General features: G+C 37.4%; 1 protein-coding gene across 3 annotated transcripts; it reads right to left on the bottom strand.

The window, feature by feature from the left end:
• Positions 1-215: 215 nt before the first annotated feature.
• Positions 216-21,786, bottom strand: LOC114358564 (ATPase sarcoplasmic/endoplasmic reticulum Ca2+ transporting SERCA). Of its 3 annotated transcripts, none has more exons than XM_028312563.1 (9): positions 21,607-21,786; positions 13,739-13,883; positions 5,462-5,479; positions 4,937-5,019; positions 4,750-4,854; positions 3,081-4,666; positions 2,818-3,007; positions 1,034-1,181; positions 216-580 (listed from the first exon to the last, which is right to left on the bottom strand). In XM_028312563.1, the coding sequence occupies exons 2-9, from the start codon at positions 13,854-13,856 to the stop codon at positions 219-221; spliced, it is 2,610 nt and encodes an 869-aa protein (XP_028168364.1). In that variant the 5' UTR covers positions 13,857-13,883; positions 21,607-21,786; the 3' UTR covers positions 216-218. The 3 variants fall into 3 exon arrangements, with proteins under 3 accessions (XP_028168364.1, XP_028168363.1, XP_028168365.1); XM_028312562.1 differs by lacking the exon at positions 21,607-21,786 and adding an exon at positions 14,899-15,055; XM_028312564.1 differs by lacking the exon at positions 21,607-21,786 and adding an exon at positions 14,273-14,452.
• Between the last annotated feature and the right edge of the window lie 1,965 nt (positions 21,787-23,751).

Here is a 23,751-nt window from a genome sequence, read left to right as displayed (position 1 = left end):
ACGCGTCCCCACACGACACAAGAACTCGCTATCTTCTAGCATTTAAATTCAAACCCTTATGACCTATGTATAAAGTTATAATTTCTATAACATTGTAAACTTTCGGGTTTCATTTCGACTAAAATAGAAAGATACGGGTCTTAACGCGACATTTATTAATGTGTCACATTATAATTATTATAATGTCATGTTAAGACCCGAGTCTTTCTATTATAACTTCAAATTTTTACGATCGCAAAAAATAATTTACTGATTTCACATTGTTTGACTTGGCTACTTAGTGAGTTCTTTTTCCAAGCTGAAGGGGTATCAAATACGAACCTGAAGAACAGCCATCCAGAGATCAGACCCTCATCAGCTTTGCGGGGAGGCTTGTCCATGATGTCCAGGTCAGGAGGGTTGAAGCCGAGGGCCGTGGCGGGCAGACCGTCCGTCACCAGGTTGACCCACAACAGTTGCACGGGAATGAGAGCCTCGGGCAGACCCAGGGCCGCGGTCAAGAAGATGGAGACGACTTCGCCGATGTTGGAAGAGATCAGGTAACGGATGAACTGCTTCATGTTGTTGTAGATGGCACGACCTGTGGATGATCATTATTTACTTTATTTTTTCGTAAAAACGAGACATATTGTGTAGTTACATTAGAACGTAAAGTTTTTCAAAATGATGGTCCGTAACTCTAGTTAAACGTTTGCTTTGAGGGTACATAACGTAGCTAACAGTTGAATTTAGTCGTTGTTTTATAGTTCAAGGAAGAACTTATAAAATATATTATCTTATCGACAGCACATTTAAGCTAAACATAGTGGCGTCTTATTTAGTTATTAAACATATTATTTTGCAGCAAAAATGCAATATAGTCTGTGGTGCTGTCGACTGTACAATATGAGTCCAATCGTGTTATGTATTGATTTGTATTTCACTTCAACTCGAGCCTTCCTCAATTTTGACAAGTAATAACATTATAATATTCTTGAAATTCAAACATTAACAGAATTCACTTTTACTCTTAATTTACGAAAACAATACAAACCTTCCTCAACGGCAGCGACGATGGATGAGAAGTTGTCGTCAGCCAACACCATCTCAGCAGCAGACTTAGCGACGGCGGTTCCGGAGCCCATGGCGATACCAATCTCGGCCTTCTTCAGAGCAGGGGCGTCGTTTACACCATCACCAGTCTGTATTACAAAGGTTTGGTCGGTCAATAAGGCCGCTTTCAAATTAGGGCGTGAGAATCGCGACAGCAGCGTTTTTATAATGTAAATGCATCCACTGTCACATAGTATGAAACTATCGGCAGCGCCTCTGTCGCGCTGCTAAAGTCGCCTAAATGTGAAAGTGCTCTAAAAGTCAGAATACCTATAGTACACAAGTGTCTTTTTGGGTCAAATAGACAGTAAAATACAAAATAAATAACCTTAGATCAATTCTAAATTATGTAAGCGAGAGCAACGGGTAAATCGGTGAATTTCATTATGCTAATATAGAAAAAATAAAGACAATAGGATTTGATAATTTGACTGTATGATATGTGTGCACCTGTGTTTTTATATGATCAAAATTTTAACAAAACATAAGAGACACTACGTTAGCTCGTTAGGTTATTGGGAGCTAAGATTTATAGCCTGACCAGGAACATAAAAACCCTGGCATAGAGGCGCGTCAATTGCATTTGATAATGCAACACTGAGTACAGTCGTACCTGTGTTAAATTAATATCCTAACTTTATGTATCAGGATTCAGGATTACGTCCTAATTTGATATTTTCATAAATTAACGAATAAAGATTGTATAGGTAACCTGGTTTAAATAAATTAAATGAAACCATCAATCGAGCTAGTAGGATTTATTTTATTATTCATCAATAATCAAATTCAGAACTTGAATATTCCACTGCAATGTCTGCTCATGAACGCTTCAAACTCGGTACTTCTTTCCCAATTCCATAAAATTCAACACTTAGAAAGTGACAAAAATCTTTAAAATAGGTAGTTGAAACAAACCACAGCTAATTTTCATAGTGGACTGTACTATACGATAAACATGTCAGTCAATTTGACAACCTTTGTCGGAAACATTATTCAATGAAAATATTGTCCGAAAACTTAGTATTTCTCTTCGACAAATACTTTAACACATTGTGAACCACTTTTCTTTCACGACTATAAAAAGATTTTAGCAATTTAATTCACAAAATCAATTGCGCACATTTAAAATAAAGTTTGTTTACACTTTGACAGCAATAGACTGACATGCAAGGTGACATATCAATGAAGTTTTCAGTTACTGTTGCCATTAAAAGAAATTAGTACCATTAGTTTTCCGCAACATGGCGAGGGTTTTTATGTTCCTGGTCAGGCTATAATATAGCATAAAAATGATGCTGAAGTAACTCTATTCTAACTTCAATAAATTTTTATAGTGAGTCATGAGTAGTCTGTGTTTCACTACACTAGATCAGAGCGGCCGAAAGTCGAGGGCATTGAAAAACACAACTCAAAAGAGATGAGAAGAGATAAAAGCGTGATTCGTCTAATTTTAGCATTTCGGTAAACTCCGCAATTAAAGGTGGCGATTGTACGCGATACAAGCTGCCAGTTTATAAACAGCGAAACCAAACATAAACAGCGAAGCGCTCCCACTAGTAACAATGTAAACAGAGAATAATATTGTGGAATTAAGTGATAGTGAACCGAACGTAATTCACTAGGGCTTATCTGATATTGTCTAGTTAATAACAGGTTGTGTTTGATTTTATAGTATTATTTTCGTACTTGAAACTGGAGGTTAATGTTATCGTAGAGTTAACTTACCATGGCGGAGATTTCGTTCATGCTTTGCAGGAATTCAACGATCTTGGACTTGTGGGCGGGCTCCACGCGGGAGAACAGGCGAGCGCGGGCGCAGGCGGCGCGTTGTTCCGAGACGGGCAGGTCATCGAACTCGCGACCAGAGTAGGATTTACCAGTGGTGTCCTCATCTTCAGTGAACACGCCAATACGCCTGAAAAGTACCAGAACGTTAGGCACAATCATAAAAAAATAATATAACAACGCAGATAAGGAACAAAGTGTACCTGCAGATGGCTTCAGCGGTGGACTTGTTGTCACCGGTGATGACGATTACGCGGATACCAGCAGCGCGGCAACGGACGATGGAGTCGAATACTTCCTTGCGGGGAGGGTCCAACATTCCCACGACACCGACAAAGGTGAGGTTGACTTCGTAGGTGAAGAACTTGGTGGAGTCGCCGAGGTCCATCTCATCGGGCTTGAGCGGGTTGTCAGCGGTGGCCAGGGCCAAGCAACGCAGTGTGTCGCGGCCGGTACCGTACTGGCGGGTGAGGTCCAGGATGCGGTTCTTGAGGGTGGTGTTGAGGGGCACTTTGCTAGTTCCGACGCGGGCGTGGCTGCAGCGGTCGAGCACGCCTTCGGGCGCGCCCTTGACGAACAGTTTGGGTCCAGTTCCGAGACGGGAGGGCTTCAGGGGTGTGCAGTAGGTGGACATGGACTTCCTGTCACGGGAGAACTCGAGGGTGAACTCCTTCTTCCACTTGGTCTCGACTTCCTGGCGGACGACGATGGCGGACGAGCGGCGGTCGAGGCCGGTCTTGGAGACGTTGAAGGGGTTCATCTTCTCGGCCAGCACGATGAGGGCGGTCTCGGTGGCCTCGCCGACCTTCTCGAAGGCCTGCTTGAACTCGTTGAAGTCGATGGCGGAGTCGTTGCACATGACGCAGATGGTGCCCAATTCCTGGAGAGCGTCGAACTCGGAAGCCTTGATCTTCTGTCCCTTCAGGTAGACGTCGCCGATGGGTTCGTAGGTGGAGCCGGTGATTTCGAACTCGAGGAAGCTGCTGTCGCTGCCCTCGATCTTCTCGAAGATGAACATGCGAGACACGGACATCTGGTTGGTGGTCAGGGTGCCGGTCTTGTCGGAGCAGATGACCGACGTGCAACCGAGGGTTTCTACGGAGGGCAGAGACCTGACGATGGCGTTCTTCTTGGCCATCCTCCTGGTGCCCAGAGCCAGACAGGTGGTGATGACGGCGGGCAGGCCTTCGGGGATGGCGGCGACGGCCAGGGCGACGGCGATCTTGAAGTAGTAGACGGCGCCCTTGATCCAGCTTCCGCCGTGGGCGGGGTCGTTGAAGTGACCGATGTTGATGGCCCAGACGGCAACGCAGATCACAGAGATGACTTTAGACAGCTGCTCACCGAACTCATCGAGTTTTTGTTGCAGGGGTGTCTTGATTTCTTCAGTCTCGGACATTTCGGTACGGATCTTACCGATGGCAGTGTTGAGTCCGGTGCCGATGACGATACCGCGGGCCTTGCCGGCGGCGACATTGGTGCCGGAGAAGAGGATGTTCTTCTTGTCCTGGTTCACAGCGCGGGGGTCGGGAATGGGGTCTGTGTGCTTGATCACAGACACGGACTCACCAGTCAGGATGGACTGGTCAATACGGATGGTGGTGGAATAAATCTTGATTAGGCGGATATCGGCGGGAATCTTGTCACCGACGGACACCTCCACGACGTCGCCGGGAACGATTTCTTTCGCTCTTACTTTTTGTACGCCGGATTTGTCTCCTCTTATTACTTTACCCATTTCGGGTTCGTATTCTTTTAAAGCTTCGATGGCGGATTCGGCGTTTCTTTCCTGAAATATTCACGATGGCTGTTAGTGGCGACCGTAAACATACTTGTACATTTGAACGTAGTTTAATTTTGATTCATTTTTACCTGCCATACTCCTACTACGGCGTTAGCAATAAGAATTAGTAAAATAACAAAGGGTTCTACGAACGCTGAGAAAGCGTCTTCATGTTCTTCAAATAAAGCTAAAACCTGAAAACAAAAGACGTTCATTAGAATAATGTATTGTAATGATTCCTAATGTACTGTGGGATTGCGATTTAAGTATACTTACGAAAGAAATAATAGCGGCTAACAGCAAAATCTTTACTAAGAGGTCATCGAATTGTTCCAGGACTAACTGCCATATACTTTTGCCTGTAAATAAATAAATCATATTACAAATGGGTGTTATGATTAGGCGCAGTTATATTAGGAAGTTCAATTTTCAAGGTGGTTCAGTTTTTTTGTATCTAAGAAAACTACTGTTTATCAACAAAAAAAAAAAAACTGGCACATATACTACCAAGAATTAGCATATTAATTTTATAGATTTTATATTCGTTGGGCTAGTAATCATAACTACAGTTGTTAGTTTTTCATGACAAAAGCCTACAAGGTTGCAAGGAAAATGAAATGTGTCTCCAGAGCCTTGACACGCTTTTTGAACTTATTGTCAGGTTTGATGTTTACTCGTTTACACATTATGGTATTTGTTAGCGTTCCAAATTATGCGTGCCTCGAATGGCTATGCATTTATTTGATGGACAAAAACCATTTTAACTCGTATACTTATCCAGTCAGCATACTCGACGCTTACCTTCTTCCGCAGGCAGTTCTGTAAAGAGAAAAGAACCATAATAAGATTTTTGAATAAAACATCAAAGGAGTAACAGACTATAAAACAGTCAGAGCAGGCATGCGATCTATCTCGGCAGTTACGATCGTACATAAATACATTAGTCGGTGGTCGAGTAGTGCGCCTGGCCGCGATCGCGCGACCAGCAATGACGTCAAATGCGAGCATAGCACACGGCCGCCAGCCGGCGACTTGTCCTCACTATTGTATCTGCGACACCTTATCAGCTCAAACAGGTTTCGGTATTACGCCTTAACGGAAAGCCCGATTTGCACAGACAAACAGACGTGATTCGCCTAATCTGTGGACTGAATTACTCAATTTGTACGATAACAGCAAATAGTAGTTTTATCTACGTTCCCAACAAAGAAATAGCGAAAGTACTTAATGATAAAGGATTCGCGATGGGCTGACGCGATACTGAACATATTTATCTTTAAATAGAAACCTACTTGTATGGCTTTTTCAAGAATCTGTTTACAACAATGTTGTAAAGCATTTATTTGCATAGAGTTCATATTGTGTGCTAGTTGCGAGATACGCGCGGGTAAAATATTCGAAGACGTCAAACGCATCATTTATGATGCTGTTAGGTTTTTTTATTGCGATAGCATTCGTGGGGCGGTCACATTGGGCCACGTCGCTGGCGTGACCTGTACAATGACCTCACTCCGTGCGTAGCTTTGACGTAATACATTTGTCGAGGTTCCGGAACCAATTGTCTTTGTGGCGGTGAGGACTAATTAATCAGATAGGTACGTCTGGCCGACCTCATCTCGTTAGGAATCTCTCGAGATGGGCTCGTTGCTTCGTAATCGGGCAACGTGCGCTAAGTCAATCGTTGTACCGACTCTATTTGCGTACGCGGTCCGAGTGCCAGCCTCGCCGTGACTAATGTAAGCAATTAGTCAACGCATCGATAACGCCGTGTCAGCATCTGTGCACGCTCGCGAAGATCAATAAAACTAACAACGGGGCATAAAACAGCGAGAAGTCAGCAATCTCCACGCCAAGCTTGGAGACTAACACCCACGCGGACGTGACAAGACTGCCTATGTCATAAAACAATACACAGTATAACGTGTATGGTGGACCGTTAATTATGCTGATCGCAATAAGTGACCATAGCAAAAAGTTAGGAAACTAGCGGACGCCCGCGACTTCGATCGCGTGAAGCTAAAAACTTTAATCTGCCGTTTTCCTTCCTTAAGACGGGGTTTTCTAAAATTAATCTGTATGGGAAAATTAGTAAACTGCAATGGAAAAGTTTCCTGTAAATAATAGTTTCGTATAATCATGATTAACTTATATCAGACGAACACCTTCTAGGGTTTTTTGCTAGTGACCTAAGGAGAATGCTACAAGTTAGCTACAGGTGGATTGCCCTTGACTTCAATTGTACCGTTAGACTTACAACTAGCTAGCAAATTGTTTAGTCTCAACTCGCGAACTTGGCAATTTAACCGTTTTATAGTCGAATTTTTTAATCAACAGTCGAACACTGTGTCTAAAGCAGCACAAAACATGAAACGGCCAAAAAAATTTGCTTTCCAAATGTCGCAAACTTTTGTGAAAGTAATGACATTCCCTCTTCTGATACTTTGTAAAGTTAAAAAGATCATGTTTAAAATGCACCGTGTAGAAATTGTGAAGAGAAAGTACGTAGCTACACCTAAAACAACCAAGTCTTAAAATATAATATGCTTTTGACGATGGAGGATGGTGGATGACTGGTAACACTACTGTGTGTAAAGCCATGTTCGCAAATAAAAATGATTTGATTTGATTTGTCGATAATATGATGTAGCGTAAAAACGAGTAAATTGGTAATAAAATAAATAACATGGTGAAGCTACAAGTTATCGTGCTGTCAACGTGGTGTTAAGTTAAGCGTGTTAATTTACTTAAAACGTTCAGCGCTAAAAAGTACGTGACGAATCCATTTCATGACCCAATTAATAGTGCCATGAGTGTGATATATCTCGCCGCTGCAAAGCTTACAGTAGCAGATCAGTGGATGCTCTGAATAAACTGGGATATTGGATATCATTATATTTGTATGCGTAATGCGTAATAGAGCGTCTTCCAGCATACTCGTGCCGTCCAAAATAAACTTACTACCTACATACTCGAAGCCGAGGTATTCTTGGGCTCTAGCAGCGGTTTTAGATTGTGCCCGCGATTAACTGCTTATTGCAATCCGAACTATCAAAACACATGCAATATAGCTCTAGCATATAGACGCAATGAAACGGTCAAAATTGAAAGAGATTAACCTTCTTAGCCGGTGCATTACGACACGTTACTACTGCGAGCTAATTGAGACATTTCCTCAATGATGTTTGTGTTTTCAAACTGAACCAAACGTACGTTTGACGGAACTTTACGGTGTGCTACAAAAACAGCGTCCCCTTATCATTATCGATATACGACTGTTTAGAGGACGAACGTTATGTTAGCGGCACTTTTAAGCGGTTGGTTTGGTTCTATACTTGTGAATTCTTAAAAGACTTTTGCGAATGTCATCAGTCGAGAATCATAATATCACTACATAGTATACAACAGTCGCTTTCCGCTGTCTGTCCTTATGTATGTATGTTTAGATCTTTAAAACTGTATGTTTGGATTTTGATGCGGTTTTTTAATTGATAGAGTGATTCGAGAGGGACGTTTATACACTCGGCATCAAATAAATCGCACCTCCCGCGACAAGCACTTATCAAACGTATGCATCCCCACATCCCACCAATATTGGTACCATTTGAAAGCCTAGTTCTAAACTTCATTTCATTAAAGGAAAGGTTTTTATCCCAAAAATGTGTCTTTACAAGGATCCAGAGTCACTTCTTCAAAAAATAGGTACTTACGCTATAGCCATTTTTTATGACTATAAAACTGTTAAGTTGGGATTAATCGCTATCCATCTGTTAAAGAGGACACGTGAGATCTTCATTTGGTTTTGTAACCATAAAAATTGGTCTAATTGATCCCAGAGGTGAGCACAAAGTGAGGTCTATTTTCAAGTCACATTTATGGTATATGTTAATCATTTATTTAGAAATGAAATGTATTTTTCTTTAAGGATATTTATTGGGCTTTCAAATAACACCAATATTGTTGGGGTACCATGATTGTGTCAGAAGAAAATCTTTAAAGTTCGCGTCGCGGAAGATGCGGTTTATTTGATGTTGAGTGTATTATAACTAGCACACGTGCGAAGCCGGGGCAGGTCGCTAGTTGACAAATAAGACTAAGTTTTATATCTGTAAGCGTTTTATGAATACCAACCGAGACTGCACAAATGAGAATGATAAAACAGCAAACATGTTTAGTGTTTTTCTGTTTGTTTTGTCCTACTAATAAACTTCGCGTTTATTTTGTTAGGGATTGCGAGATAAGTAAAAAGGTTTATTCACAACACAACGACTGTGCACGACACCAATTTTATTCTTCTTTTATTGTTCGACTGAATTTAGATATTTAAACAAGGCCTTTTCAATTCTTATTCTTGTCTGGTTTGCATGGAAACAGCCGTCTAATAAGCTACGTACCTATGTGGTCCTTCGAGGATACCTAGTTGTTAAAATATTATATTCGATAATAATGATATACCTATTGTAAATACCTAGGTCAATATTAGTTTCTGAAGAATATTATTTTCCGAAAACATGCCTATGATACACATTGTTTACCTTAATTATATTAATTTAAGCACCTATGTATAGGTATTTGAATTGAATTCGCAATAACAATGATGCATTTAACACTGACTATCGACCTACATTTAACCCGGCGAGGATGTGGAGGGGTCAATTTGACCCCGTGCTACATATTTTTGTGTACAGTTATTTATCCTGTAGCCGTGTGCTGTTGAACGTCTCAGTAGCTGGAGTAATTGAACTCTGCTCCCCTTTGCACGCCACTTGTGAGTCGACCGTCGTCGGTGAAAGAAAATAGACGAGCGTAAATGTAAAAATCACGAAATTTTGCCAAAATCACATTGCTCTGTTTTGTTAACAATGAGCTGATTTGTACCTTAGAAGACTCATTATGAATAAATAATGATGTACGACATTGATTACCAGAAAATACTAATTAATATTATGAGATATGATAAAATTGCTTTTTTGTTCCAAGATAATGCAAATTTCACAATTTTCTAGACTTTAAGAATAGCTCTATTATCTAAACATGTATATGGCTATTGGTGAATTTTTCAATTTAAATCCTTTAATTACTAACTATTACTTAAGTTTCTTGATAAATATTTTTTAAATTACCGCTTAGTAGGGAAAAATCTACAAATCAAATACAGGGTCATAAAGACCCTCCACATCCCCGACTGATACTTTTTGTACCACATCCTCGCCGGGTTAACGCACAGTATGTTTTTGTATAGCAGTTTTGTTCATCATTTAATTAATAAAGCTGATTTAGGTATGTTACACAGATTAAATTTGAAGGCCAGTAAACTAACATAACATCACATTTAGAACCCAATAAATAAAATTACTATTTAAAAGGTTCAGTTAGTTTTAGAAGGTTAAAATAAAATATTCCATTAATATTATCCCAACTAATATTATAAATGCGAAAGTAACTCTGTCTGTCTGTCTGTCTGTCTGTCTGTTACGCTTTCCCGCTTAATCCTCGCAACCGAATTTGATGAAATTTGGCATAGAGATAGTTTGAGTCCCGGGAAAGAACATAGGATAGTTTTTATCCCGGTTTTTGAAACAGGGACGCGCGCGATAAAGTTTTTCTGTGACAGACAAAATTCCACGCGGGCGAAGCCGCGGGCGGAAAGCTAGTAACAATAATAAAGAACAAAGATTGTTAATTTTTTCCTGCTGCTTACTTTCATATAGGTATTGATTGATGTAAGTTGGAGTAGAATCGTTAAATTACCATACAATCAATTTAAATAGGTATTCTGTGGTTATTACCTAGTTACTATGACGAAGTGCATCTTATTATCGCCTACCTACTACTTTTGCCGCGCAATAATGACGTACAACTGGTACAACTTAACTACTTTGTATTTGTAACAATCCAAGTTCCTGGTTATGTAAATAAAATTGAACGCTGACAATAAAATGTAACATAAATAGTCCGAACGGCCGACGTCATTGCATTAATGATATAGGTGCGAAAGCGTCATAAATGAGATTCCTTTTTAGACGTCTAACAATTATACGTGTTAACGATATTACTCAATCGCATGGAACGTGTAGGTACCTGTTTACTAATGTACCATTATTTTCATTAAAAGTTTGAAATTAGTCTGATAGCGTGTGCGGGGTTAGTTAATGTTAACCCATTAAGCGTTAAGTTCAGGCGCTTCGGGTGGTAGCGTTATCGTTTTTACGTGAAATCGAGCATTAAATCGTGCCGCCTCAGCTGTGTCCTATATTTGTTGGCGGCCGGGAGCGCCCGTCACGCCTCAGGGCGCCGAGCTCACCACACGCTCCACAGCCTCCGACCCTCGACTCTTGCCCACCTATAAATAAATATCTGACGCACACAGACGTCTATCATCTACCGTCGAATTATCATGCTCAGACAGGCTAATCACTTACATGAATTTTGAAATCTCAAAAAATTCCATCCACTTGAGACATATTCCTCTCTGTTAACGTTGGCAAGAACTTAATAAAAAAACGTGCACTATTCTAGAATTATTTACGTGTTATCTATCATTAAATCTGTCTATATTATATGTAATTATTTCAAAATATCTGACTGATAACAATTGTTTATCTTATTTACCCAAACAAATACTAATTACCATCAGAAATAGTCAAATCACAATACAAAATGGAACAAGGAGCCACATTACTTAGTTTAGCAATAAGAAAAACACATTGCGCACTTTCATACTAGTACTTATGAGGAAAACTACCATGAGAATAAAACAATAACCCAACCGAATATGTTCGAGCAATTAGTATGGACTAGCAGGACAATAGAGGCAATTTTTCACATGTTATAGATTCTCCTAAGTGTAATGTGTAAACAACTTTGCAAACTACTATAAAAAGACGTAGGTAAATATTGAAAAACAATTTAAAATATTATTGTATTACATTCCAGTTAAAATATCATAAAATAACTTTTTGGAGTGCACAATATGATCCAGACGTTATGAGCAATTATTTGCATTTGTTGACAAGTTTATCTTTAGTGCATTAAAAAAACCTATGTCCTTCCTATTTTTCAATAACATTGCATTGATAGTGAGGTTATTCTGCACAGCAGTCACAATAATGTAATAGACAATATTAATGTTAACTAATAAATGTTATTAGTTCAAAAGTATGAAATTCATAGAGGTTCTACTGCTGATCTATGTTAGAAGCAACAATTATAACAGTGCGCTATGATTGAAATATAATTCTTTAAAATATGTAAAATCACTGTTGATTAGAGATAAGTATTATCTATACTAATATTATAAAGCTGAAGTTGTGGAACATGACGCTCTACCACCATAAGGAGTTAGAGCATTTAATTTNTTTTCTAAAACTGATAGTTTAGCCGGAAAAAAATATTTTCCATCCTATTAGTACGCCGGCTGCGCTCGATTCGGATATAATGACGTCACGCGGCCTTGCGCACGTTGACTTTTAGCGGCAAAAACGGCCTATGTTTATTACTTAATATCTTCGTAAGTAATGGTCCGATTTGGATAATTCAAAGAGATATATCTTTCTTATGTCTTAAAGATTAACGTAGATACTAGTTTTATTGAATTTTCTACAACAGTACTGATCCTCATTGTTCATAATATTTAAAATTTAGTCATTATAGATATTTTATGTAACTGAATAATTCACTGTGTTTAAACGAGCAAATCAAAGTCTAAATTAGTGACCGCCATCTATCGACGTGCTTTTGACGGTCGTTAACATTCATGAGAGCGAAGCCGTGAAAAGTATCATTAAAATTTTATGTAATTGAATCATTCACTGATCACTGTGTTTAAACGATCAAATAGTATTCAAACATTTAGATAATAACGTTAAAAACCATTTAAAAATCCTATGAGAACTTTTTCGACTTCTACACGGACGAAGTCGCGGGCAAAAGCTATTTGTAAAATCATCATCATCATCATTTCAGCCATAGGACGTCCACTGCTGAACATAGGCCTTTGTAAAATAATTAGACTAAATTATTAAAAGTGCCTACCCAAAGTCATTAGTCCACGCGGACGAAGTCGCGGGCACAGCTAGTCTGTTCATATATCAGAATGACCCTTAATAGTGAAATCTTTGCCATTTAACACCTGTCCTTATCAATCTGTATTTTATACATACATACATAATATAATCACGCCGATTATGGATTATTTCAGCTGTTACATTGCTTCAAGCAGTCACCCTGGCATCTTATTTATTTTTAGTGACCATTGTCAACACTGAATGATTCATGGTCAACCGTGTCCAGCTGGCAAAGCTTCAAGTAACCATGAGTGATAGTCTAATACCAAAAAAAATAGATCTAGCAAATTTTAGATTCAGGGCTAAGCAATAAGTACAATAAAAGAAGTCAAGACAATTTATTTCAACAAGCATGCATTTGATACTTGTTAGTATATTAATAAAGGTTGAATGTCAATCTTCAAATTGATCAAATCAGATTGTTACTACAGATGCCATAAACATTACAGTAGTTTTAGATACATTAGTATGACAGTAATAACTGATTGGGCTAACATTACCAACATGGTAATTTAATTCATAAAAGCTTTTGTTGATTCATAATAATCAGTATAAATCTTGTGTACTTGAAACTATCTCAGCTGAACATCGGCTATATCTCAACATTCTTCACGATCATTTCCTCGTTATAAAAGACACTACTAAGCCCCCTAGAAACTGAGTAACCCTAGGTTAATGTAGAAAGTTATCTAAATAAACTGTTATTTAAATATGTCAGCAACTAAACAAATATTATGAATAATAACTTGTTGTTTGTCTCACTGGTGTATGAAGCTTTGACAATAGTTGCCTTAAGAATTGTAATGATTTAGGAAAGCAATGCCTAAAAACTAAATAAGGCTCTCAACAAATAAAGTGATAATTTTTAACCATATCTTGATGTTATAAGAACCTAAAGGAAGGAAAATATATTCATACTACATGGGAATTACAAAATACTAAGTCTGCTCTGACTGTTTTAACAAACTTGTAAATATCACACCAGATAATGTATAAAATAGAAAAGGAAACTTACCATTGGGCCCATATTTCTCCTGGTTTCTTTTGACTTGGTCTGGACTAAGGCCTTTGTCTGGGTCTGTGCCAAAATATCCTAAAACTTCGTCCACGGATTTCGAATGAGCGTCCTCCATGGTGGAATTACTACGTTGCCGTCAGTTCTAGAAGACAAGAAGAGATTAGGTTAGGAATGACGAGTCATCATTCTCAGTTCAGCTTGCTTTGAGGTTATGTTTCTTATATGTTTAGTTACACAATAATAAATGGTGTATCCTTTATCTCATAAAGCAGTACACAATGATTTATGCTTCAAAAAAATTTGAATTCAGTGCGCACTAAATCCACTTGAAACAACACGAATGACAGATTTTAGGGTCATACTACGCATCATGTACATTATCCTTAAGTCTGAAGTTTATTTTATAATAATTATCATACCCCACGACAAAGAATAATAAAAAATAGGCCAAGGGAGATTATTACTGAGTAACTAGCAATTTCCTAATAATAAATGGCAAGCGCCGTTTGACCACTGCACCACTCAACTCACCAAAAACTTTTTTAATACATGAGATTATGTTGTCTACTTAATATTTCACTTAGATAAAACTCTGATATCTATTTTTCAAAGAAGTAACTATTTTTGTACTAAGTTAATACTTTTTCTATCGTAAATATCATAAACCACAAGAACACGTATCCAATGCAGCCGTCATTTTTCCGTAAACTGACATGCGAAAAAGTGAACGATCACAGCGCCATCTATTTGTATGTCATAAAGTTATTTCAAATCAGAATCTTTATTTTCCAAATATTGTCTGTAAATCACATTTATATTCACAGTTAATCATGAAAAATATTCAAATATATTATAACTAAAATAAAACTGAGGCTGAAATGAAATAAAAATTATCACATTATTTATGGTCGCTTAGAAATGTGGAGCGATCCTATAGGTTGAGTTTGTACCACGTGATCAAAGCTATTTTCGTGACCTAAGCGATGGAAAAAATGCGGTATTTTTAAAATTCTAAAAATTTGTTTTGCGTTATGTAACACTTTATCACTTGGGAACATCCATGAACTTTCGAAATAACTCGTAGCACTTAATTGAACACTTGAGTTTACCACACACACATCTGATCCGATATGGGAAAGTTGAAATTAGGAACTTACTGAAATATTTTTTTTTTCGACAGCGTCGGGAAGGAAAGAAGAAATAAGAGTGGCGCGGGAGATGTTTTCCCTCCGCGCCCCGAGTATCGACTCCCGGGCGAAGAGCGACGATTTTAGAGCGGCGCGGGCGCGGTGGAGGGATACCGACTGAGATTTCTTTAATTATTTTGGCAACAGTACTCGATGGCACTGCCGAGTCGCTTTCCAGGGTTGCATGTCGCGCGGCGGCCGTCGGCGCCGTCCTATGATGATCTTTTTATAGCGGCCGCTGCCCGGGTCGAGCTCCCGGCACTACAAACGCCGTGTCTCCTCATCATTATGGAAAATGCTTTAAAAGCATCACTACATTTTATGCATTTTGACAGAAAACTTTAGTTAGTCCTGTTTGATCTATAATTCCATTTAGGATAAGAACTAGGTAGTCCAGTACCGTCAAAGTAAAGCGCCCATGCACGTTTTACCTTGATCTTCGAAGGTCAATACAAAATGTAGGTAGATAATATGCACGATATCTAGGACATGTTCCCCTTAATTAATCTGCGATAAACATTGATCAAACATTACGTTATCAACTGTTGAATGCATATTTATCTGCCTATTTGTACTTAAATGTTCATAAGAGGGCAAATGACCATTTATCATTGAAAAGCGCGTTTAGAGTATGGATAATTATTCTTTTTCTTTCGTATACGTCTTCGTTATCGATAAATCACGTGAGTAAACAAATACGAGGGTTACGTTCATGGTAATAAAATAGAGTCTGCTGCTTTTATAGAGGAGTAAAATAATTAGGGCAGTAATTATAGCAGGCAGGTAGTTATCGAGCAGATAATTGCAAGTATTTGGAGCACGGCCGAAAGATCGACATTGGTTACCTGGGTTGGCAACCACCATTCACCCTTTGACACTGATCTATGAGATCTAATATTTTCTATCTTGACAAGCGATACGCCGGCATGCCTGTGCATTGCTGACAACTATATTTAAAGTTAACATCAAATAACGATAGTAAATTAAATTAGATAGAGAGTGCACTAGTTTTGTTTGTTAGTGGTTTAGCATCATAACGCTAATTCTCGTATTATGATTGGGTGACTTCCGTGCTGTAATTATTTACACTTTTAATGATTAGCATTTACTTTGAGCCTTGATTACTGTAAACGCATCACAATTTTGTCGCTCACGACTGTCTCTTGTAGTTTTTTTTATCTAACTAGATCAAAATGTAAATCATTCAAGTAAAAATTAACAAAACGCATGTAAAGTTACATAAATATATGGAAAAGTCTGAAGATTTGTTATCAGAAGACACTCAGAGACTTTTTATTAGTAGAAAGTTTGTTTTCATGGACTACTTATTTCGTTACCTTACAATTATTTTATAGCAGATAATTTTGCTTAACCACTTAAACGTAAACAAACTACTTGAGTATAAACTTAATCATATACGATAATAAATCTATTATTAATGAACAAATACATGATTTTCCGATGATAGTTAGTTTATTTTCCTGAAACAATGCTACTTATTGCTCGGAACTCTACATAAACACAACAAGTTTCTAAAGCCATAAGCAAACCCACACTATGAATATTCTTATTGACATATTTATACAAAGAAACTCATTTAACTAATATACTTTACGATGACTGTCAGTTGGCGAGTACATTTTCGAAAAAATATGATCACGAATGTTGCATTCTTTCTCTTTTATTAGGGTTCCGTAGCCAAAATGGCAAAAACGGAACCCTTATAGTTTCGTCATGTCCGTCTGTCCGTCTGTCCGTCTGTCCGTCTGTCCGTCTGTCCGTCTGTCACAGCCGATTTACTCGGAAACTATAAGTACTACAGTGATGAAATTTGATGGGAATATGTGTTGTATGAACCGCTACAAAATTATGACACTAAATAGTAAAAAAAAGAATTGGGGGTGGGGCCCCCCATACATGTAACTGAGGGATGAAAATTTTTTTTCGATGTACATACCCGTGTGGGGTATCAATGGAAAGGTCTTTTAAAATGATATAAAGTTTTCTAAAAAACATTTTTCTTAAAGTGAACGGTTTTTGAGATATCAGCTCTCAAAGTCGTAAAAAGTATGTCCCCCCCCCTCTATTTTTATAACTACGGGGTATAAAATTCTAAAAAAAATAGAGGTGATGCATGCTAATTAACTCTTTCAACGATTTTTGGTTTGATCAAAGTATCTCTTATAGTTTTTGAGATAGGTTGATTTAACTGTAATTTTGGTTATATTTGCTGCTACGGAACCCTTTGTGCGCGAGCCCGACTCGCACTTGGCCGGTTTTTATGTTATTTCTTCGCTTTCAACAAGTCGATTTCAGCGGATTCGAAATGTACAGTATAAAAATAGGTATCGTCATAACTTATAAACAACATTATACTACAAAATAACGTTTTGTTGAATAATTTATACAGGTAATACATAAATTTAGAGCTATGAAAATATGACACACATAGTTGCATTGATATAAGGAAATCGGTAGTTTTAGAATGAGGAAACCTGTGGAGGAAACAGTGTGTGTAAATGAGCTTGAATTGAGGTAAGATATTCTTGCATGGAATAACCATGGAATCCGATTGACTTATTGGTGTGATCTGTACCTCTAGTAGGAAAAACTTTCGAGTTCGTTTCGTTGCGTATTCAAAGTGTCACTTTGAATACGCAACGAAACGAACTCGAAAGTTTTTCGTACTAGAGGTACAGTACGGCTAGCACGAAAAACTTTCGAGTGCAAATCGTTTGCGTACTCGAATCGCCATCAAAAGATTTAGTAAGAAAACTACAACAGCGCCCTTGTGAACGTGTCGTAAAGTAAACTTAGTATGAGATGTGGTTGCACGAAACTTATTTTGAGAACCAAAATTGTCACGTTATCGTTTAATTCGAAGACTGAGTATCGAATTTTATCGAATACGCAAACGATTCAAAGACGAAAGTTGTTCATGCTAGAGGTACAGGCGTATGCGAGTATTCGTATACTGGTTGTTCTCTGCCAATCCTACTGTCTCGTCCTTTTCGGTGTACTATGGCTAAACAATTTATGCAAAATTAAAAAAAAGACCTAGTAATCTTTTGTCCTAAAAGCTGTTTTGTTTGAAAGCTTCTAAATTTTCATTAGTTTATCGGTTCTTTGACACACGTCGTAGTCCTACTCTACTAGTCTTTCACACACACCAACCACTTGGCTATATTATTATCTCGTGCAAGCTGTGGCTAATACCGGTTCCCGGTAAAAACTGGGATATAACCGGTATTTAGAAAATATCGTTCATTCAGAATATCAACGCGCATGGTTAGTCACAATATTTTTTATTTATTTATTTTAATTGTATCTAATACGTAAAGATCGATCAATTTCAAACGACAGACGCTTCATTCATACATTTCATTTAATTAACTGAACATTAACTATCTAAAATACCTACATTGTACGAGTATTGTATATTATTAAATGTAGAGTCACGGTTAGGTCTATTAAATTACTAAGAATGTTTGAATAACCAGGCCTTGTTGTTTGTTTATCTATGTCCCTCTTTAATTATTGTATTTCCCAAAGTATGTACCTACTTATTGGCGCAAAAAATATCGTATAGTAACGAAAACGTATAAACAACTTGAATGTGAGGCAATGCAGATAAAACATTTTTGGTTCAATAGCTAATAGGAAATGTTAGTACGATTTTAAAATGAAGTTACTAACTTTTTTATTATTATGCGGCCTTATTTCAATATTTGGAGACATATTCAAATTGCCTATTGGTTATTATTTATTTAGAGAGGTTAATAATACAATTATAGAGGAAACTTTTGTAAAACGGGAAGCGAAAAGTTAATGAGGAGAAATGTAGAGAGGGACTCTACTTGATTAAGGAACACCTTTTTACGTTTAAAATGGCAAATGCTTAACTTTGATCGAAATTGAATAAAATAGAGATATTTCACTTCATAACTTTCTTTAAATAAGTACTCGTAGATTCGATAGTCGTATTATGTACACAACTTGGATCATTCGAAGCGGTCACGAATTGAAATCAAAATCTTATTTTACGACAACGTAATACACCACATCGTGCCTCATACAAATGAGGTACGATGTGGTGTTAATTGTCCATGTTAGTAGGTCTATTTTATTTAAATGTTTTTAATGTAAAATGAACATAAATAATTAAATAAATAACGCAAAAAAAAAAACTTTACAAATTAATACATGTAAATCAGCCTTTACGAGTATTTTAACTTGCGCTATCATGGGAATGGAAGTCCTATTGATTCATGAATCAATCCTACAACCTCGAATTACTTAATTGATCTTTAAATTTATTGTAGAACTGACATTACCTACCTACATTTAGTTTCGTTCAAAAATTTCAGGCAATGAATTTATTTGTTGTGTAGGGCACAATGAATGAAGTAGAGCACGGTTGTTTGTTGCTTTTGGCAGCTGCGTGTAACATTCAATTTTGACCACGAAATAATGGTGACCGACCGCTTAATCAACTAGAGATCTTAGAGACCAAAAGGGGTTACTTAACGGCTTCATTGCTTTTTTCATGAGCTTACTTTGAAAATAAGTTCATGTTCTTAGGTAATTGACATAATTTCGTCATTATGTTGTAAAAGTAATTTAAAGGATATATCTCTGTAACTTATTGTATTCAACTTTCTCTTTTTAATGTTATTTTAAAATTGAGTTTGCAAAAACAATTCGCTGTGCTATTATCATCTTTTTTGCATGAAAGTTGGTAGGTTTAACATGTTAAACAGCTGAAACTTTAAAAAAAATCTACTAAATTGTTTATTGATTGGATGTAATGGTAATTGATCGAAAAATCGAATATCTTTCATATTTTTCATTCAAGCACGCAATACTATTGAACTAATTGTTGGTTTTAACAAGTTGTCAGTGAACTTGCAAGATTTGAACACGTATAATACTGTATTATTAAAACATAGACTCAACCGCGATATATCGTATCCAAACCAGAAGCAACTAGTTGGCTAGGCAAGGTGCCGAGTGTGTTCCGCGATATAAAACAAGCTTTTAAAATTCCTAAGATAATGTAACGAGAACTTGCTTACGCAAAGATACTCTAGTGTTGACTATAGAATAAATCTACCTATATTTGTAATCGATTCGTCATCTACGAATAAACAGGCGAAGGTAATAATCGAAATAGAATTATAGGTACGTTGTATAATCCACTTTGGCAGGTCGACGCGGTGGCTTGTTGGCTGAGGGCGAAGGATTTGAATGGACGCGGTGGACAGATGGGAGGTCGTGTTGTCAGAGCCAAACTCTAGAAGGTAACGGCTTCATTTGGAGTAATTAATTATTTAGTATTAGGTCCTATGTTCAGGCCTTTTGGAGTAAAGACCACACTGGGGTAGATTGAATGATGCGGAAAACATTGGGTATTTTTTTGCAGATCAGTGAGGATTTAAATCATTTAATAAAAAGAAGTTTTTGCATAATGTGCATTAGAAATATCAGTTTTTGATGGGATCCTGCTAATCAAACAAAAATTTCGAATGTAGAGCAAACATCAATGTCTCTGATTCATGGTTCGGTCTATTTCAATGTCCTAAAAACCCAATTCAAGTTCATTTTCCTCGGTGACCTCGTCGATAATAGTTCGTCCTTGATAAAGTTCAAGCTTAAGGTTCTGATCCTGAATTTTACAAGATTTGTGATTCTACGAACTTCTTGGTGTCTTTGAAATGGAAAGTTATCGAAGTCATTTGATATACAAAATTATGATAAATTATGATATTGGAATACGAAACGAACGCGTCTGTATTCCATAATGCGTTTATAACGGCGCATTGACGTCATAGAAATATGAGGTGTTTTGTTCGCTTATCTGTGGTTTTCTTGCAAATGGAGAGTATTTTTACAGCTGCTGGTAACTATGACGCTAAATTATGGTCATTACGTGGACATTATTAGGTCATTAATATGACTTAGTATTCGGAGTCGTGAGCTAGTCAACATGCATTTATATTTTATATTCAAAACTTTTACGAATGTCTAAAAGTGCTTCTTTTTGCAATCAAATCTGTGTGCTATTCTTAGCCGTGACGTAGGCGAACGCCTGTGACGTGATCCGAGTTACATCAACAGTAATATAAGATTAGTTCTTTACTATTATTACTCAGTTTTATTGCACAGTGAATATTATGTATGAAGTTTAAATAAAAAACAAAATAAGAAACAGGTGAGCAGAGTAACGCAGTGGTGTCTAGTAATCTAAGTTTAGCCAGTGTTTCCAGAAGATATTTATAGGAAACATGAACATCTCTGAGCATATCTCAGCTAGAGTTTAGTAGTCAATTAAAACTTTATAGTTTATCACACACTTTTATGACACATTGATTCAAAATTGCTCTATTTACGTTTATGATAAACAGTTATCATTATGTGTTTTTACATGAAAAACTTTTAAGTTTGCACTGAAAACTTTATATCCGTTGCATATTATTCACTCCACTTATTACTTCTGGTAACACTGGCTTCTGGCACACGTCCCACACAACAACTATAGATGTCGCTACAATTCGATTCTTCTTGTACCGAATTATCACTAAACAATCCATGTCCGAGCGCAATCCAGTTTCTGCGGGCAACACTGCACAGTTTCCACATGTATCACACTCGCTTGGCACCGTCACGTGGTTAACTTACCGTATCACTTTATCACTTGGTCCCTAACGTCGTTAGAAAATATACATAGAAATGTATTTTGTTTTTTCTAGGTACTATCGTGAGAGATTTGCGCGCCCCATGAGGACAGAGTCGGGAGTGCGGCGCGCCGGGCGCGGGATAAGGCAGCGGCCCTCTTTTATAAGCTTGGGCGGCGCGCGGGCTGTCTGCCAGACACTCGCGGTGCGGACGCACTCTCACTCATAATTACACACATCACAATTACGACACTAATTAAATATCACGCAACAAGGTCTAAAATCTGACAACTGCGAGTTTTTCGACCGCAAATAAAGTGGTGCGTTTGTAAACTTGGTTTAGGCTTTTCTTGAACATATCCTTAGGTTTTCTGATAATATGACCACTTTGTTTACATATTTCACGAAGGGAAATCAAAGTTTACATAGTAAAGTTGTTAAACTTACCTCAATCAAACCTGTTTTCTGAGTTATTACAAATTTTTTAAAAGTTTATTTGTTTATAAACAAGACTTGAGATGATTCTAAGAAACAAATTAAGAAAGATTGGAAGTGTAAAACTTTTATTAGACTACACTTGTTTTTCAGAACTACATAAAAGCAATCCTACTAAACTGAAAAGTTTTGGAATACAAAATCAGTACCCTAATCTTACACATTAACCTCTTTTAAAATCGTCGATTTGTATATAAATGTTGTAATTGAATGATTACAATGAGTTACGTACCTACTAATCTTTAGATAAACTATAAAAAAGCATTAAACTGTTGTGTTGTAACAGAGGTTTTAAACACAAAATTACTAGGTACTTACTTAGACGGATTAACCGGCTCAATAAATAGGCCACGATATAATATTGATTTTACAAAAGAATGAGGTTTATTGTTTGTTACGCTTTTGTTTACATTCCCTTTTACTGATATTTTATAGAACATTGAAAAGTAACTGTGCCCTAACTGGGTTCACATTTTATAACTGCCTAAATTGTAAGGTCTAATAATAAGTATGTGAATGCACTAATGTGGTAAAGCAATAAAGTGTTGAATAACTTATAATTATATGTAATGTAATATACCGGTCTTGAAAATCTTTATTTTTCGAGTGTATTTTACAACGTTACTGGCCACTTTAAATTTTAACTAATATAAAGTATAATGCATTTAAATGAATCTCCAGTGTTGACTATTTATGAAATCATTTTAACTTTACAGTAAGTACTTTCTTAAATCAACCCTTAAAATACCAAAAAAGGTACAGTAGCAATAAAGAGGCCTTTACCCTATGTAAACAAATTCAAAATATTTTTTTCGTAGTAGCGTAATACGAGTAATCGTGGTTCCATTACGGTGCTACGCCGTAGTCCGTAGCAAACGTAGGGGTCTACTATACGCACGCTACGATCGTAGCAACGCTGTCGTAGATAAATCGCTACGCGTCTACGAAAGCGATTTTTATCGCGTTATTCAAAAGCTATTAGTTAAATAGTTAATATTTTATTAGGTATCTTTAAATCTTTTATGTTAAAATGAACAAGCTGTAATTTGTTGTTGATTGTTTTGGTAACCTTAATATACCTTCCATTAATAACGGCTTTGTGTAAGATGAATCGCTTTATACCGTGCTTCATTTAGGTCGTGCCTAAATTAGGACAGTGAATGGATTCACATCTATCATGTCTTACAAAATGTTTTCTACTGGTTTATGGCTACAGCTTTTGTTCATTCATTCATGGTTGTTAATGTTATGTTATTATTTCTGATATAGTTTTTTAGTTTCTAAACGATTTTTAATTATTATTCTTTAAGGTACTTATAATTAAGCCGATGCGTGCTATGGAGAGGGCTATGCTCGGTGTTTCTTTACGAGATCGAATCAGAAATGAGGAGATCCGTAAACGAACTAAAGTCGCTGAAGTGGCAATGGAATGGGCAGGGCACATAGTACGCAGAACTGACGGCCGATGGGGCAGCAAGGTTCTGGAGTGGAGGCCGCGAGGAAAACGCAGCGTGAGGCGTCCACCCACAAGGTGGACTCACGAGGTCATAAAGAGCAGGAAAGCGCTGGACGCAGGCCGCTACCAACCGGGTAACATGGAAAGCATTGGGGAGGCTTATGTTCAGCAGTGGACCTCCTATGGCTGAGATGATTA

The sequence above is a fragment of the Ostrinia furnacalis genome, unplaced genomic scaffold, assembly GCF_004193835.3.
Source record: "Ostrinia furnacalis isolate ACB-3 unplaced genomic scaffold, ASM419383v2 OfSCF3993, whole genome shotgun sequence".
NCBI lineage: Eukaryota > Metazoa > Arthropoda > Insecta > Lepidoptera > Crambidae > Ostrinia > Ostrinia furnacalis.
This window is presented reverse-complemented; position numbering and strand designations above follow the sequence as displayed.

What these genes read in the sequence shown, in the direction of transcription:
- LOC114358564 (XM_028312563.1), bottom strand. Translation starts at nt 13,856, where the DNA reads ATGGAGGACGCTCATTCGAAATCCGTGGACGAAGTTTTAGGATATTTT. An exon ending in TAGCCGCTATTATTTCTTTC is followed by an intron (nt 4,855 to 4,936) that starts GTAAGTATACTT and finishes TTTTGTTTTCAG; the next exon opens with GTTTTAGCTTTATTTGAAGA. An exon ending in CGTCGCTGCCGTTGAGGAAG is followed by an intron (nt 581 to 1,033) that starts GTTTGTATTGTT and finishes GATCATCCACAG; the next exon opens with GTCGTGCCATCTACAACAAC.